Below are 18,069 nucleotides of genomic sequence, written 5' to 3'. Positions count from 1 at the left end.
TAGGATTAAAAAAATGTACCAACTACAATATTTTTTATTTTTGTCTGTCTTTGTACCCCCAAAGTTTGGCATTTACTTATTTTTATTTTAACTAACTAACTAAAAATATACAGCTGCTTGTATATTCATAAATCATTTTTATTCCACACTTTATTCTTAAAAAATTAATTGAAACAAAATGAACAATCCAAGTATCATAAAACTGAGACATTAAACGTGAACTGTATTTATTTTTATTTACTTATTAGGTCATAACTTTTAGTTAAAGCTGAGTTTGAGTCTCATTTATTCCTGGTTGCTTTAACTTTGGAGGGTTGAGTGAGAGCCGCAGGCTGCAGAGGCAGCAGGGAGCTTATTTTGAAAATAAAAACACCGGCAGCAGCGCCGCCGTGTTTCGTCTAACTTCACGCTGTTTTTCGGAGGACGCACAGCGCCGCTGCCGCACACGGAGCGACACTGAGCGACTCTGACTGACTTTGGATTTTTGTGGTTTCGGGGAGCAGCGTGGGGAGTGAAAACAGGGAGAAAGAGCCGGAAAGCAGAGATTTAAGTCGGTTTGGAACAGCGGAATGGCGGACCGGGACCCGGTGCCGCTTCCAGCGGAGGTGCGGGCCAAACTGGCCGAGCTGGAGCTGGAGTTATCGGAGGGTGAGTACTTGGGTTTCACCGCTGAGCTCGGCGGCTCTGCCGGAGCTCTGCTGCTGCTCTGGGGGTGTTTGTCCCTGCTGAGAGGGCTCATCACAGTTTGAACTGCAAGGAGGAAAAGTGCTGAGCTCCAAGTTCAAGGCCATGTCTGTACACAGACACACACACACACACACACACACACACACACACACACACACACACACACACATATACACACTCTGCCACAATGACTGCTTTGACTGGTCTGGATTTGGATGCAGGAGATGTGGCAGTGCAGTGGAAACAGACTTGTCACTGGCCTTTGGAAGGACTACAGTGTTCTCAGGATATTCTTGGATTAAAGAAGATTATTGCGCGGTTTTGCCACCAAAACGGTCTCACGGGAGGTGAAATAATGTAGAGACACAACATCACCTGACACAAGGGAATAACGTAGATGAGGATAAACAAGCCACAAAGTGCTGCTGGAGTCGCCTCTGTGCATCGGATAAAACTACAGTAATGTTGCAGTGATGCCTGCAGGGCTGCAGCTGTCGGCTCTTCTCATTATTGATAAACTGGTGATTATCCTAATGAGTTCATCAATCCTTGCTCTATAAAGTGTCCCAGAGAACAAAAACAGTCAGTTTACAGGTTTTATCTTTAAATCCAGCTGTGAACTGAAACACTGATCACTTCCTAACAGTTTATTTTCCACGCTGAAATTTTCAAAAATGCCCAAAATAAATTCCCAGAGCCGAAGGTGACATTTCTAAATTCACACAGATCCAGATTGCAGTGATAAATCCTGATAAAAGTCAAAGAATGTGCGGCGTTTTTGCCCCTAATCTTTCCATCATGGCTGATAAACAACCTCGTAAAGTGAACTGTAAAGTCTCAGATGCACACAGAGGCCCGCAGTGGGAATATCCTGGGATCACTGTAGAGGTTTGTGTTTGGGTTTGTCAGGAAGAAAGTTGTCGTCGGAGAGGTTTTGTTGGAAAATCCCGTTGAGCAGAGCCCTGCATGCTGCTTAGATTATGAGCAGGCAGCATGCAGCTGTTACCAGACACAGTTTTCACATGACACACTGCAGCCAGGCAGCACTTTTCTTTTTTCCAGAGGGGCGATGAATGATTTCCATTATATTCCAGCTTCCCCCCCCCCCCCCCCCCCCCCCATAACACTACGGCATACTATATTGGGTTGTTTTGCAAGATGCTGAAATGCAGCTCGGGTATTGATTTTCTCATTAGCCCCCCCCCCAGCACCACCACCTTTTTCTTCTCCTCCCTCCTTCCTCCTTTTCTTCTTCTTCTTCAGATTGATATGTCACATTGCTGCAGACTCACTCTCAGCCTGGAGAGTATCATAGTGTCATATTTCAGCTGCCTGTGACCAGTGTTTTCCCTGTTTCTCTTGGAGTCTGGAGGCTTTGCGGGGCTCAGCCATGTATGGAGAAAGAAAACGCCATGGGGGGGGGGGTTGGAACAGCTGATTGTGAATCCACCCATAGCATTTTAATGTTGCTGCGAATGCAGAGCTGAAAAGATGAGAGAAGATGTGGTGATGAAGAGGAGGGATGGGAAAAAGGTGGCACACACAAACCGCCAACTCAGAGTTCCTCCAGTGTAAACAAGCGCGTCTTAGGGAAACGGGGTCAGATGCCCCGCTGCATTATTTACATGCTTTGCTGATGCCGTGAATGCACGGTGGCAGCGGATGCAAATCTTCCCTGCATCCTGCAGACTTTGACCTAATTTTTCAATTTCCACGCATCATCCCTCCTCCATCCTCTGAAGACCCTCGCCTCGGGGGTGTGGGGCAGGGAAAAGGTGGCAGAAAACGCTATTGTCAGCACTCAGGTGCAGACAGAGCTTCACAGGGACCTCCTGCCCTGCTGAAGAGCCCTTAAGCAATGCATGACACCCTCTTCTTTCCCTCCTAACTGTCATCAGGTGGTAGGAAGCATCCTCAAAGCGCTGCAGGTGTCAGAGGTGGGAGTGATGCAACTAACAGCCCCTTATTCAGGACATTAAACTTCTCTCTGAGGAAATATGATAATAAATCATTTACCTGGAGGATGAATGCCTTGCTCATGGGCTGTTCAGCAGGCCACAAAGTCCCTGTGAAGTGCTATTGACACCTAGCTGCTGACAGAGGCAACAGTGGAGCACAAAGCAAAAAAAACCTGTGCCTTTTCTCTCAGCCTGACTCTCTGCTCCTACAGTTCCTACATTTCCCAGCATGCCCTGTGCTCTGAGAGCCTTCAGGACACCGGGATAAACTTGAGTGAATTTTAAAGCCATCTGGACAGGTGCTAAAGTGAGCAACACAGTGAATTGTAGTGACTGAAGTAAAAGAGGAGGCGCCCTCTTACTCGGTTGTTTACCCATTGCATCGCTGCAGTGCATTCTGGGATAGTTTGTGGTGTGTCTGTCTTTTGGACGTAACTGTGTTTTTGATATCTGAATCGTTGTTTGTGACGAACCTGCAGGAGACTGTGTGGCTGTGGTACAAATGGGAATAATAACTTTATTTATCAAGCTTAGAGAAAATAAGGGCTTGAATGACTTTTCCAGGTCGGAGTTTAAGATCACTGGTTTAATTTTGCTGCTGGATCTTATTTGCAAGAAGCAGGATTGGACATCTTTTACTGAGGAGTGATTCAGAGGTCAACACTGAGTCAAATGAAGTCCTGGGTTTCTGGCAGCAGGCTTCACATTAGCAGATCAGCCCACGTTCAGCATGACTTGTATGATTTCTGATTTTGAGGGGTTTGTTTGGGTTGGAGCCTATCATGGCCCCCAAATCACCCTCGATTCCACAAACGTCCTCACCCTCCAGGTCTGCAAACTGGAATGGGTCCTCACAGAGATAGACGTCCACGCTGAAACACACGCCCCGCGCTCCCTTCGCTGTCTGTCCGTTTGGGTGCAGCTGCAGCCTGACGGGTTGTCCTCGACTAATCTGGCTGCTGGCTGAATATTAAGCTCTGCAGTCCAGCCCAGATAACAAGCTGTGCACCTCAACGCACTGCAGATTATGCACACATAAACACACGCACGCACACAGACACCAGGCTGACCCCAGCTGCTCTGCAGTGCCTGTGCATTGTTGTATCTGCTGTAGTTTTGATGCAAATTTAGGTTTGTTTCCATTTTCTGCCATTATGTGCTGCGTCTTCCCCAGAAGGCCACCTGTCAGTCTCATGTGCACTTTATGCCCCCACAAACGACCCAGGAAATCTAAATGCATCATTTCTTTTTGTGGGTCTGCTCCAGGTACTCCAGCTTCCTCCCACAGTCCAAAGACATGCTCCTTAGGTTAATTGGTGATTCTAAATTGGCTGTAAAGGAATAAAATAAAACTAAACGAAGGAAGGCATTTATGGGAGATGCGCTTTTTCCACTTTTCCCAGATTTCCTCCTCTTTTTGCAGGTGATTCTTTCCATTTGAAAGACTCCATAATTAATATGGCACCGGTCTTCCCAGGCTGGGGCGTCCGGCTCGGCTCATTTCTTTGCTTTTCTGGGAGCCAAATGGATATTTTGTTTTACGGTTCCCAGAATCCAAAAAAGATCTTTCCTGCTGAACGTGAGATTTGTCCCAAGTGTCCCAAGTCGCTAATTCTGTATGAATTTTACGTCGGAAGGTGCTCAGTTTTGGAAAAGCCTGGAAAATGTGGTGATGACTTCCTTTTGATCCCCAGTTTGTCCGACAGCTGGAAGAGCCTGAGTGGCGTCACCTGCGGACAGGTGCTGAAAACCTCGATTTGCTGTTTCTCATATGCCTGCAGTGAAATCCTTAATCTGTGGTATAGATCGAGTCTGTAGGCTTGATTATTCTCTCAGGTCTTTGACTCTTTGCTGGCTACCAGCTGCCGTGATGTAACTGACCCACTTTAAACACACATGCCTAATGATGAATTTCTTTTGATTGTCTAATTAGTTCATCAACAGATCGTTGATACTTTGGCTGCAAATGTGCATCTACTTGCTGATTTGGAGCGGCCGGCCTGTTTGGCACGCTGGGTGAAAAACCCAATGCTTTTAAACTAACGGTGTGCTACAGAGAGGGCGTGCTCATGCAGCGCACTGAACGTTACTTCAGGGTCACATTTCATTGCATCAACAAGTGAAAATCTTTGGCAAGCTTGGACTGATGTTAAAATCGAGCGCGCTGCTTCTTTCGTTCTTGCTTCATTCACATCTGGTCCTGATAAGAGTCCCGTGTGACTTCAGCAGTCAGCCTGTTATTCTAAAGCTCTCTCTCTCTCTCTCTCTCCCTGCTTTCGTTCTCCCCTCAAAGATCTTCGTGTCCGTGGCTCAGCAGAAACTCTTCCTCCCAGCTCTCCAGTGTTCCCTCTGTGTGATTTATCACCCACATTTTGGCCCAAAGTCGGCGGATTTTACTCTGACAGTAGCTGTAAGTGTGAATCCAAGCTCGAGTGGTCTTCTGGATCTGTAGGGCCATTTCCCAGAATGCATCTCTCCAAACGTAGGTCGCCTTGGTTCACGTGGTTTCCAGCTGATCTGAGCTCTGAGTGGTTTTCAGGACTTGATCACATCTTGATTTCCAGAGGCCTCTGCTGCAGTTTGAGGCTGTGCTTAAGAGTTTATCTTGAGTAATTTGATGTCTAAAAATGGATATCTGCATGTAAATCTGCAGAATCAGCAACTTTCTGCAGCACGAACAAGCCAATACCATCTGACTGTGTTATGCTTTTGTATGCAGTGACCAGCAGAACTGGAGGTCTCGGTCCTGATGTCCACTTCACTGAAAACCCTGCAAAAGTGTCTGTTTGAGCACAGCGACCAGCGAGGTCCCAGATTCTGATTGATTTGGATAATCGTTTCGTCCATAACTGTTAAAGAATCAATCATCCTGCAGCCGACCGAGACTTTAACCCACTGTGATAATTATCATTGAGTTTCAGTCGCAAGCCATTTGGTTGCTTTGCAGACGAATTTGCTTCTCAGTCCTCGTCAGAACAGGATGTGATGTGACATTTTTTTGGCAGATTTTCAGGAGCTCCTGCTGAGCAGAGCAGAGTGACAGCATCTGTGAAGACACGGAGCTCAGATCCTTCTGACGGCTGAACCCAGATCTTACGCCACAGCTGTGTCCAGCTCGCTTTCCTTCTGTCCGGAGATAACAATCTGATCTAATCCCAACATTTGAGTTTCACAAAAAGAGAAGGTGGTGAGAGATGCACACAAATAAACATTTTATGGTTTGTCTCTAAGAGCTGTGTGCAGAATGTCCAGAAATGTATTAAAAATCGAGCCTGTGGCGTCTGAGAACCCAGATATTTATTTACTATAAACTCAGAGAAACAGCAAGTCCTCAAGTTACTGTGGAAACATAGCTGCTGACTGTCCGCTTGATTGATTGACTCATTGTTTCCAGCTCAGTTCTTCCTCCTGCCCCCCCCCCTCCTTTTTGTTGCATTAATGAAGCCAGAAAAAAAAAGCCCCAAAAAGTAAACTGGAAATTTAAATACTGTCACCAGCTCAGATAAATGTCTCCTTCTCTGCGATTCTTTGAAAACGAGCTGATTAATTTTTCATGAAACGCAGACAAAGATGTCATTTTCCTCCCTAACAGCCTGAAGTGAACTGTGGGATTTCTTAGTGTTAATAAAAGGCCAAACCCACCGAGCCTCCTGCCTCACAGTCTAATGTATTCAGCCGGTGACATTTTACTGAATCAGGTACAAGTTATGGACTAAAAACTGACACCCTTGCATTTTTTTTTCTTTCTGCCTGCAGTCTCACACGTCGTCTTTAATTTTCTTTTATCCAAAACTGCATCGGAGCCGTCGAGTGAAGCTCACAGACTTTGACATGAGGCTAAAATGAACACATTCATTGGGTGAGTTTCCATCAGAGCTGGTCTGGGGTCTGTTTTTGCCCCGTAGCGGTGCACACCCTGATTCCCTGATTTTAGCGTGTATGAAAACAAATACAGGAAAAAAGTTTCAGCTGTCACGGCTCACGCAAAACCAGCCATGGTACGAAAGGTGGATGTAGCAGCTGTGATGTCACTTCCTGTTTTTTTTTTTTTTTGGACTGTGCATTTAGAAGGGCTGTGTGTCTGTCTGTCTGCAGCACTGCTGTGTGAAGTTGTGTGTCAGCTGGAGGACGTGTTGGTATTTATACTGTTGCAAATTCATCATTTTAGTGTCAGTTTTGTATCAGTTTGTTTTTTGACAACCTTCATGTTCAAGTAATAAAATGTTTGTACTTCAGTTTTGGTTTTAAAGCATTCACAGCTCTTTAAATATTTTTCAGACTTTTGCAAACAGATTTTTTGCAGATGATTTTAATGCTATTCTGAACTGTGATGATTTTTCAAAAGTTTAGTTTCTTCAACATTAAACGTAACATTTTAGGTTCAATCATTTAACTCACCTGCTGCCGACTACCACCAGGTGTTTTAAGCCTCTCACAACTCTTCAGCCAAAAGTTAAACATTGAGTTTGGATTTTTTTTTTAATCTGCATTTTACAAGCATCACAGCTGCTTTGGAAATAGGGTTGAATAATCATACAGTGATGACAAATGGATTATTTGTGTTCGGCACTTTTGAAAACATGTAACGCGGATCATAAAAGTGAAGTTGCAATAAGAAACACCTGGCAACAGGTGAAAGCAGACAGCAAAGTGCACACACAGCTTAACACACACACACATCTGGCTGCTGATTAACTATTTTATTAGACGAGCTCCAGATAAACTGTGTGGGTCCAGTTGAACTAATACCTGCTGGGACGGAGCTCCTCTCTGCTGCAGCTGTAAATGGACTAAAAGCACTTCTTCTCAGAAAAGGTCGCCTCTTCCTGCTCTGCTTGTAAACCGATACGCTCTCACTGGGCTGCGTTTCACACATTCATCTCAAGAGAAACAAATAAACGTCCGACTGTGATAATCACTGAAAAAAGCGATGAGCCCTCGATGGCCGCGGAGGAAACCTCATTAATTCACACGCTGCAGATGCTGTAGAAGGTCTCAGTCAGTCTAAAACCGAACAGTTACCTGTAAGAAAATCAAACCTGAGTTTAAATCAGGTAATAACGGATATTGCTGTGATTATTGCAACAGGTGGGCGCCACGGCAACAGGTGATGCCTTTTATTGGCGGTTAAAACCAGGTGTGCTCTGACCTTTGGACTGGAGATTGGAACAGACTCTCCAATGTAAAAAGCTGAGGATATTTGGCCAACACACACACACTCACACTCACACACTCACTCACACACTCACTCACACACTCACTCACACACTCACTCACACTCACACACTCACTCACTTACTGCCTCTGTGAATGAATACTCGATGATTGCGGTGAAGTTTTGAGCCGAGCAGGAATTTGTTTACATCGTTGACGACACTGATGATGTTTACACGGACTCGAGTATCCTGATTGGGCCGTTTATGCTGTGTTGACTTGATACCTGATGTCTCTGATTACTGAGTCATTAATCTGAAATTTCCTTTTAGCAGTTGACCAACGGACCATCTCAATCTGGCCCGTCGCATCCAAAAAAAGAAAAGGAGCCCAAAAAAAAGGTGTTCAGGAATCTGAACCCAGATGCTGATGTTTGGATAAATTAAAGTGCAGTTTAATGTGCGGCCTTTAACCTGTTTTATCTGTTTTAAACAGAGGGAACCTAACAGACTGTATATAAGTGATGGAAGTAACCACTGTGATGTCGCATAATTAAGGGGCCATTTTGAAACCTCAGTGTTTACAGTCGCTGCTGCCGTGTTGTTCGTTCGGAGCTTGAAGTGACCATGTTTAGATGGCAGGCTGGAGTGTGATGTTAGAAGCTGTATCCATACGGATGGTTGCATCGCACAGACACAGATACCTGCTATTTACTGCTGCATTAGGCATATGCCATTTAATACATATGGTGTACAGCTGATTTGAAGAGGAAACTAGCATTTTTGTACAAGCTTGAAAGCATTTTTTTTTTTTTTTTTTGAGTGTAATACTTAAAACTGAGCATTTTAACATGGGAGCCTGTGGGGGCTGACTCACTTTGGGAAGCAGCCTCAAGTGGCTGTTTGAAGAACTGCAGGGTTTTTGCCACCTCAGTGTTGGCTACATTTGGCTGTTCCCACAGAACGTCCAGAAACAGCACGTCTGCTGGTGTCGAGCAGCTTTCACCTCATTGTTCAGGATGAAATCTGCTTTTGTTGACTGGTTTTTCAGAAGCCTATTTTGCACCATATCCCCTGCCGTCATATTTGTTTTGAGAGCGCATTTTCCCTCCCAAATGTTAAATGTGTTTAAATTTAAGGCTCAGTCTGCCGTCCCTGCGGGGTGAGAGCCCAGTAAAACTTTTCAGAGATGAAAGATAAACATATTTGTGTTTGTGCAGCGCTCAGATTGCCTCCTCCTGTAACACAACATCTCACCTTTAGACCGGCAGTTGCCATAGAGATGTTATTTTCTCTCCTCCTTCCTGGGAGATTCCGGCCTGTGGGGATGGAGGGAGGCTCGTTCTGCTTCAGCGGCACAGAGCTTCTGTCACACAGCAGGGCCATAAATTCATATCTGGTCTCTTTGTTGGGTCCCTCGAGCGATATGAACAGTGATTCGGGACTCCGCACGTGCAGTCACTTGACGTAAATCTGCCTGCTGTCCTCGCTCGACTCCCGCCGGAGGAATATCCGCTGAAATTGCCTCTTTATTGCAGACGCGGCTGCTGTTAAAAACAGTCTCGGGTGAGCCGTCTGCGGCGAGCAGCGCTTCAGATCCAGCGAGGTGACACGAGCTCGAGATGATCAGCCTGTCGAGCTGAGCAAACACAGCAAATTTACAGCAGAGGAAATCCTCCTCTAGGAAAGGAAAGATAGAAGTTATTTTCTCATTGCTTTTTTTTTTTTTTTTCCCCCTCCATAATTTCAGAAGCCTGAAGGGTTATAAAGCATAAAGCTCACTCAGTGCACAGGCGAGCATGTAAAAACTTTCCACTCCAGGAAGAAAAACAAAATTAAAGTGATGTTTTCTTTCCCAAACAGCAGCTATATCGATTCCCCAGAGCGTCGTCTTTACCCACAAACACTGTTTTTATTTGTATTTTTTTAGCTGAATTCAGATCATCCTGCTGCAGCTCGCTCTCCTCTTCCCCCGAGTGGCCTGGCGGTGGACAAGGTCACCGAGAGTCTCGCACACATGAGGTGAACCAACTAGAAGCGCTTGCTGCTCTTTTAAACTAGCAACTTAGTGAAGTGGCGGCTCTTAAAAGCATAAACACATCCACCTTCGCTGCAATAACAGAGCCCAGAATTTAGATGGAAACACGAGGGTGAGCGATAAATAGTGAGGAGCAAGTGGCTCCACCTTCTCCTTCTGCTGTGCAGTCTGTCCACATGTTTGTCATCAGCTGTCATCCGTCTCTGGGTGGCTTCTCGGAGGAGGCAGCCGCATAAATATTCATCTGGCCTCGCTGTCAGCCTCGCAGCACAACAAATCTGAGGGCTGGAAATGTCAGCGGGTCGAAACAGGCGTTTGTTTCAGCCTGCTTTGGGTTGTCAGGTCTCAGCAGGCGGGGAGAAGACAGGTTGACGTCCAGTCAGAAAACTGGCAGGAAAAGCAGATTCAGCCCTGGAGGCTGCCGAAGGTAATTTGCTTTATTTGTGTTGAGGTGGAATTAAGTGGCAAATTCACTTTTTTCCCAGTTTAGCAGTGCTGACTATTGCCTGTCACCTTGGGAAGAACAACATGAAAATGAACTGGAACTATCAGCAGAATGTGACAGACTAAGATTTGTGACATTTCAAAGACATTTGTGCTTTTGTTGCTGAGATATCTGAAACATGCTAACCAGCTAATCCCTTTGTTTCTCAAGGATCTTTAGTGTTATCTAATCCTCCCTCAGGCCACCATGAGGAGGTAACCATCAGTCTGATTCTGACCTCTTCATTCATTTTAAGGATGAGCAGTCAGTGAATTACCACTAAACATAACAGAGGCTGAACTTCTCTGTTAGAGAACGGGATTAACAGGAGTGCTTGTGGGCAAGTTTTTTTTTTTTTTAAGGAAGCCAATCTGTTGATGCAGATCTCAGAGTAGAACTGTCAGCGCTGACCAGGGTGTTATTTTCTTTATAGACAGAAGCTTCATCCATTATGTTAAACTATGGGTCATTTTAGCCCCGTGTTAAACATTTTACAGAGAGAACAACAGCTTGAAAAACTATAAATATTTTTATTACAAAAACAGACTCTTGATGCTCTACCTGTTCATCTTCCTGTTAGGGTTGGCTGTGCGAGGTTTGATTGTGTGGTGTCCCACACTAAATACAATTTAATTTAGCTTTATGTCTGAAGTGGAAGGTAACTCCCTCGAGTCTCCTTTTTCCTCCATCCTGTATCTTCCTGTCTCAGAGCTGCACATTTCTCTCTGTGTTACAGCAGATTTGATGTTGCACACTGTGAACATTTAGAGCTACAACTTTATTTGTGGAAGCTCTAAATGATGAAGATACCACAGTACTGCCCTTTGCTTTGTGGATCACTGCTTTGAAGCCTACCATCCATCCATCCATCCACCCATCCACCCATCCATCCAGCCATCCATCCAGCCATCCATCCATCCATCCCTGTGGTGCTGGAGCCTATCCCTGCTCAGAGTATATACTGTGCAGGTTGTCAGTGGGCTAACACAGAGAGTCAGATAACTTTCACACTTACGGTGAGTTTAGAATGAGTTACTCTAACATGGATGTCTTTAGACTGTGGGAGGAAGCCGAAGTACCCGGAGAGAACTCACGCAGGCACAGGTAGAAAACGCAAGCTCCACACAGCAAGGTCCCGGCTGGCGGCTGGATTCGAACCCAGGACCTGAGGCAACAGTGCTGATCTCTGAATCACTGCGCCGCAAACCGCTCCTCCTCAGTGCCTTGTTGAACCATCAAATGCTGAACAAAATATATCCCCACAAAACATAAATGCCTTTTGTCACAGAAAACGTAATACAGTCATAAGCCTTAATACAGTTTTATTGGTTTACAGTTATTATGAAAGGCTAAATTGGTGATTGCAGTTGGACCACTGCCAATAATTTAACACAGGTCTCTGGGGATTGACTCCCTTCTGTAGCCAGCCTCAAGTGGCTGTTAGAGGAACTACAGTTTTTGGCACGTCAGAGGTTTCTGCTCGGTTGTTGCTGGTTTCTAAGTCGTGCAACAGAAATGTGACAAAGTGGTGCTAAAAAACCAACTTTTGCTTCAGAGGGCTGGGATGTTTCTGCTTTATTCAGCCCAGTCCTGTGGCTATTAATGAGCTGTCAGTTCTCCATGTGATCACTAAAAACTCATAACAAGTGAAAAGTCTTTTCTTGTGGTGGATATTTTATTTTATATATAAACTCTCAAACAAGAGCACAAATCAAATGCTGTGCACAGCCGCAGACATGTAAACAAACCAGCGTGGAGATCCCTGATGGAGTTAGCAGAACGGCTGTTCCAGGTTCTGCTTAGAATAATAATAATAATAATAATAATCATAATCATAATCATAAAGATCCATTATTAAGAAGTGCACCGTCTAAATAGACCAGAAATGTCCTTTAAAGCTTGACATACCAGCAGTTCTTTCTTTCTAGTAATGAAAACTTTGAGATAAAATGCTGATCTTTTGTCCTCACCTCAACATTTCAGAGCGCTTAACCTTTCAGATTTCATCACAGCTCTCAACATGAGAACTGAACGCTGTGTGTTTAACCTCCTCCTCTGCGTTATCTGAGCTGAGATGGCATTTGTGCTTGCTCAGGCGATTCGTCAGAATGCAGTAATGGGCTTCGGCTGCTTCATCTGCCATTAGAGCAATCAGAAGACCCCCAATCAGCGTTTTCATTTGCTCTGCCTCCCGCGTCTGTCCGATCAATGTCAAACCCGAGAGCCCGACTTTACAGCTCGGCAGAGCCTGATGCAAAAAAAAAAAAAATGAAAAGAAACCCTCAGTCACCTAACTGGCTCCAGCAAGAGGGCGTTGATCGTAAAAAGTTGTATTTTCCTCCAGAATCAACTATTAACGAGCTGAGTTAACAATTCCCAGACTGTGGTGATTATGCGAGCTGCTCTGTGGTGAAGCTGTAGTAGATTTGGGAGTGTTTATTTGGAGTTCAGGCCTGTGTTTTTTATATGAAAGCATTTTCTGGCAGCTCATTCTTTGGCTTTGTGTGGGGGTGCAGAAAAGGGGGTTTCTGGGTAAAATGTCATGCCGTGCATATCTGCAGCTTGTTTTGCCAAATGCTCGGTTAGTAGGAAAGTTAGTCTGGTGGTGGTGGTGGAGCCACACAGTGAAGGACTATTTTCATTATTGATCAAGGCAGAGATTATTTGCTTCCTCTGTTAATTATTTTGTGTAGTGGGCATTAAAAATAACACAATGGTTTCCAACCACCCAAAAGAAACTGTAGAACTAGCAAATGTTCACATTTGAAGGTGCAGACAGCAGGTTTTTTGGCTTTTTTGCTCATAAATAACTTGTTTAATTATTTATATTCTTTCTAATGACATTTCTTTCATATAATCAGACAGATGGCTAATCAGCTTTATGCTGGATTTGTTTTCTGGAGTTATAAATTAGAGGTGCTGCAGAGTACTGAGTATTTTATAGGAGATAGAGAACTTAACTGGGAACCGCTGAAGATGCATAAGGGTGTTGGGGGGGGATCTAATGCTTGTGAAGGTGAGAACTCTGGCAGCTGAGGTCTGAACAATACTGCAGCTTTTCCAGGACTTTGGACGGCAGACCAAACAGAACAGCGCTGCAGCAGGTAACGAAGAGACGAACGAGGATCTCAGCTGCAGAATGTGAGCGTGATCGCTGGAGCCTGGAGATGCTCCTCAGCTGGTAAAAGGCCGATTTAGAGATGAGTTTGATATGTGGTAAGACGTGAAGGGTGGAGTCCAGAGTGACACCTAGGCTGCAAGTTGTTGAAGATAGTAAAATAGAACAGCCATCAACTCCAAGGTGGAGTTCAGGCACTTTCCAGAGTAACGACTTTGGAGCCACAACAAGGGGTTCGGTTTTATTGCTGTTCAGTTTGAAAAGGTTACTTGAATCCAGATTTTAATGCTTTCCAGAGAATTGACAACGGGCAGAGGAGGGAGGTGATTAGAGGATTTGGTCGCTGAGATACATTTGTGTATCATCAACATAACAAATAAGTAAGGGCTCAGTCACCAGGCCTGAGGGTGCTGCAGCGTGGTTGCCTGTAGTTTATATGGCCGACACTGACTCATCTGCAAACACTCGCTATTTGCTCTCCGAGTTTTATTTAAACTTTTGTTTTTTTTTGGGGGGGGGATCACTGACTGGTCTCTAGGCCTGGGTAACTGGGGCCATAGTCTTATGGTGTTTTGAAAGAAAGCACTGATCACAGTCTGAAAACATTAGAAAAATATTTGTTTTGTTCAACATTAAAAAAAAAAATAGAAAATTGTTCTTTTTACTCTAAACTTTGGTGTTGCTGCTGAAATACTGGATCATTTCACATACTGAGAGGTGACTTTCCCATATAACGGTATGGCTGCTGCCCTGAAGTGCGCGGTAGTGGAGCTAACAAGATGCAGTCTGTTTACAACCATAAGTCTATTCCTTCTAATAAGTGGTGAAAGTAAGCAAGAATGTCTTACACACCCTTTGTCTGAGGTTTGCAAAGTAAAGGATTTATCCAGTGGAGGGCAGCGGACCAAACCGCTGTGAGCCATACATATGAGGCTTATGTCCGCTTTGTAATTTCCACCCAGGGTTGCACTGATATGACTTAAGTCTACATTATGTACCTACATAAAGGGAAAAATTAAAACTTAGAAGAAGTCTGCAGTAATATGAAAACAGCAAAACAAGGCATTTGCATATAAAGCATAAGAGCCCACTCTTTCTGTTTGGCTGAGAGTGTGGGATAGAAAAAAATCATAAAAAGTTAGCGCACAAAGGGGGAAAAAAAACAAAACCACAAGTATAAAGCAAACATTTCTGACTCACAAGAGATTCATTATTTCTTTGAAGATAAAGGGAGCGCTGTGCTACAGGCTGTCTCCAGAAAGCTTAAGAAACCAGCTCAAACCATTTTAAACTCTGCAGGCTTACTGTTCGCTTTGTATTTATCTTTTCATTTAGTATAGATGACACTAATGTAAGGAGATAATGCACTAATGGAAGGTTTTCAAATTTCATTCACATAACGTTAATAATTTCAGATAGCAATCAGGACCTCCAGTATTTTGAGTTCTTTATATGGAGCCACAGAAAGCTGAATCTAATTAGACTTGAAAATCAATTAAAAGGGATTAAGATTCAGTTGAATGCTGCTGATCTTAAAATCAACTAAATGTCGTCTTCTGGATGTTCCGGTCTGTTAAATGTGGCACCCGTGCCGTCTTTCTGGTGGATATTCTGGGGAATAATCAGCTGTTTTGACTGGTTTTAACATCCATGTTTTTGCTGGGGTCGAATCTGCTTATCAGAATCTTTATGGCTCTCTTGCCCGTGAATTTATACTGCATGTATAAATGCCCACTTCCTTCTCTGACCAACGAGATCCTGACTCCAGGCCCGATGAGCTCCGTGCAGGGTTAATCCTGTCAGACTGAGCGGGAGCGTTTACTCTGCCCCAGTAAGATCACTTAAACTCCCCATCTGTCTTCTAAGGCAGCTTATGAATGCAGGGCTGCAGGACTGCACGCATCATTACCACACAAATACTACATGAATTGTTTGTTTTGAACATAAATACGCAGAGCTGGAAAAAAAGGATTTTGATTTTACTGAGTTATAAGCCTTAGAAGAACAATAATTTTATTTTGTGTTCTTGTGCAGTGGGCTGTTGTGTTAAGATGCTTCAACCAGTTTACAGAAAATATTTAAAAGACTTTTTCTTAATTTTTTTTTTTTACTTATTTTGGAGGCCTCACTCTTCATTGTTATAATCATAATACACCTGTCAAAACTCAGGATGTATCATATGAACACCCACAGTCCATCCAGGCCGCGTCCACTGAAGTGTCCCCTCAATAACCTGTGAACTGTTCGGGTTATGCTTACCAAACTTCATGGGCGCTGTTGTATATGGGGTCACTGGGGTCAAGATCAAGGTCACTATTACTTAAAATAGAAAAACGGCGTCCACTCAAAAACTATGTGACAACAAACAGGGTTAATACAGTGTGACGGGTGTATTTAGCCCCACCAGGCAGTGCTTTGATATGAACCTACAGAATGATTAATACTCTATACCATATGTATACATATGCTGTCATACTAGGCTTGATAGGTAAATATCAAGCTAATGCCAGCCGGCTGGGCCCATTGCTGGTAGTTTGTTGGAGCGGTATTTTGTCCTTTTATTTGATAATTTAGTAATCTGCCTACATTTAATATTCAGCTAAATAAATAATGCATAAAGCACAAGGTGATGCCTCCTTCCTTTTGCTGTGTTGCAAGTTGTGCGCACACTCTAGAGATTCTTATTATCCATAACTTGCGAATATGAAGTTTCAGTACACACGTACGCTTTTGTTTTCACATCTTTGCAGCAATTTATTTCCCAAACTAGAAGGCAACTTACTAGTTTGCTCACCAAATGTGATGCTGCTGTGCTGCAGACAGCAGCTGGAGTTCCTCTGCGACTGTCTAACAGTAATGAAACAAATCTGAACACAGGCGAGTTACATGCATGTGCAGAATGTGGTTACCTGTGTTTTTTTTATTTGCTTTTTTTTAAACATGAAAATCCTGCAGAGCTGCACTGCTTTACTTTCACCCTGCCTGTCACAGGCACGCAGAGAGACCGGAGCGCTGCCCTGGCCGGTGGGTGATTGTGAAACATCTCAGAAGCAACAGAAAAATACAATTAAACTAACTGCAGTTGTGTTGCTGAATAGTGACACAACCTTTGAATCTTTAGTCACTTCCCTACACCCAAGAATATAAGCAGTGAACACTAAAAATGCAGACAAGGTGAAACCTTTATACGTGCTGTTTGATTGTTTAAGATCAGTAAGCTCCATTATAAAAATTCTCTTTACCGTCATAAGATCCAGATTTTTAACAACTGGATTCTTGTCGTCCCGCCTTAAATTTTCTGCTAAAATTAGGGAATTACAGCACATGAAGTCACTGATCTCTGCTGCTGCTGTCGCTGCTTCGAGTACTGCGACTGCTGTCGGAAAAAATTCCCGACGACCGCACGCAGCTCTGCAACTGTTCTCTGCTATGTTGCTTCTCAGGGAGGTGATGTCACCGCTTGAGCAGGCAGGGTGGGGGGGTGGGGGTGGGGGGGTTTGGGGAGGTGATGGAGGATTGTGTGTATGTGTGTAAGGGAGGGGGGGGTTTCTGCCAGATTGCATCATTAAGCGGCTCAGACAGGCACTTTCAGCCCTCTCATGCCTGTTTTCTTCCCTCTTTGCCACTTCCCGCTTGTCGTCAGAGCCGGCATGCTGTGAGGGATCTGCTCTGGGGGGTGGGGGGGGGGACTCTCGCTCTGAAACCTATATGAAACTGATAAACATGCTCTTTCCTTTTGCTTTTAAGGCTTCTGGTTTGACCCCTTGACCCCCTGATCCCACTAACCTCAGACTGTGATGAGGATTTTCCTTTCCATGTCCCTGACGTTGGGTTCTCACCACCACCTCCGGCCCTGCTGTTCATACTAGTTTTAAATTAAGGTCCATAACTTGCCCGGGTTGTTATCAAATGCGCTGCTGTGTGTGAACTCCGCAGAGAACAATACACACAGTTAATGATCACAAGGGTGACACAGTTCCTCCACCCGGTGAGGGAGGGGAGGGGTGGTGTCGGCTGCTGAACTCTGCCCAAGTCAGGCTTTGGGGCTTTTGTGTGCACAGACAGCAGTGAGCTTGAGTCGGACAATGAGGCACTTAATCCATTTAAATAGTACAGCTTTATTAGATTCACTGCAGAGGATCGAGATACGGAGCTCCCGTGTGATTGATGCGGTTTTCCGAGGGGTCGCCGAATTCCAATTTTGTTTGTCAGCCTTGGCAACGGCACCAATGCCGTTCCATCCTCACCGCTTTAATTTATGCGTCTTTTAGTGCTTTGTGTCCTCGATCGTTCCTTTCCCCCATTCCAGCTGATATTTTATTGCAACAAGTAATAGTGTGGCTGCTTTTTACCTCGTGTTTGTACTGCAGTCACTGTTACGAGGGGAGTTTTATGTACTATGTTTGCTAATGTGTCTGTTGGTGGAAAGATATTTGTCAGTTTGCGCACAACAGTGCAAGATGTAATCATCAAAATAAAAAGCTGGGTGTGGTCAGTTTCCTCGACATGGATATAAGAAAAATTAGGTGAGGGTCAGAGTTAGTCTTTGTCAGGGAGACTGAACCATACACTGTGCCGCAGACTGTCCGTGAATAATTTTGTCATAGTCAACTCCTTCGCTCTTATTTTGA

General features: G+C 44.3%; 1 protein-coding gene across 1 annotated transcript in view; it reads left to right on the top strand.

Moving 5' to 3' along the window:
* The first annotated feature begins 423 nt into the window (after positions 1 to 423).
* The window catches only part of LOC115795385 (disco-interacting protein 2 homolog C), a 219,982-nt gene continuing 202,336 nt past the window's right edge, over positions 424 to 18,069 (top strand). Inside the window, exon 1 of the mRNA XM_030751269.1 lies at positions 424 to 648. Within this exon, the coding sequence (XP_030607129.1) occupies positions 570 to 648 (79 nt within the window). The 5' untranslated portion in view covers positions 424 to 569. The remainder of the gene's footprint in view (positions 649 to 18,069) is intronic.

This window comes from Archocentrus centrarchus, chromosome 17 (genome assembly GCF_007364275.1).
Source record: "Archocentrus centrarchus isolate MPI-CPG fArcCen1 chromosome 17, fArcCen1, whole genome shotgun sequence".
In the NCBI taxonomy this organism is placed as follows: domain Eukaryota; kingdom Metazoa; phylum Chordata; class Actinopteri; order Cichliformes; family Cichlidae; genus Archocentrus; species Archocentrus centrarchus.
Note: the sequence above shows the minus strand (reverse complement) of the source record. Positions and strands in the feature narration are given on the sequence as shown.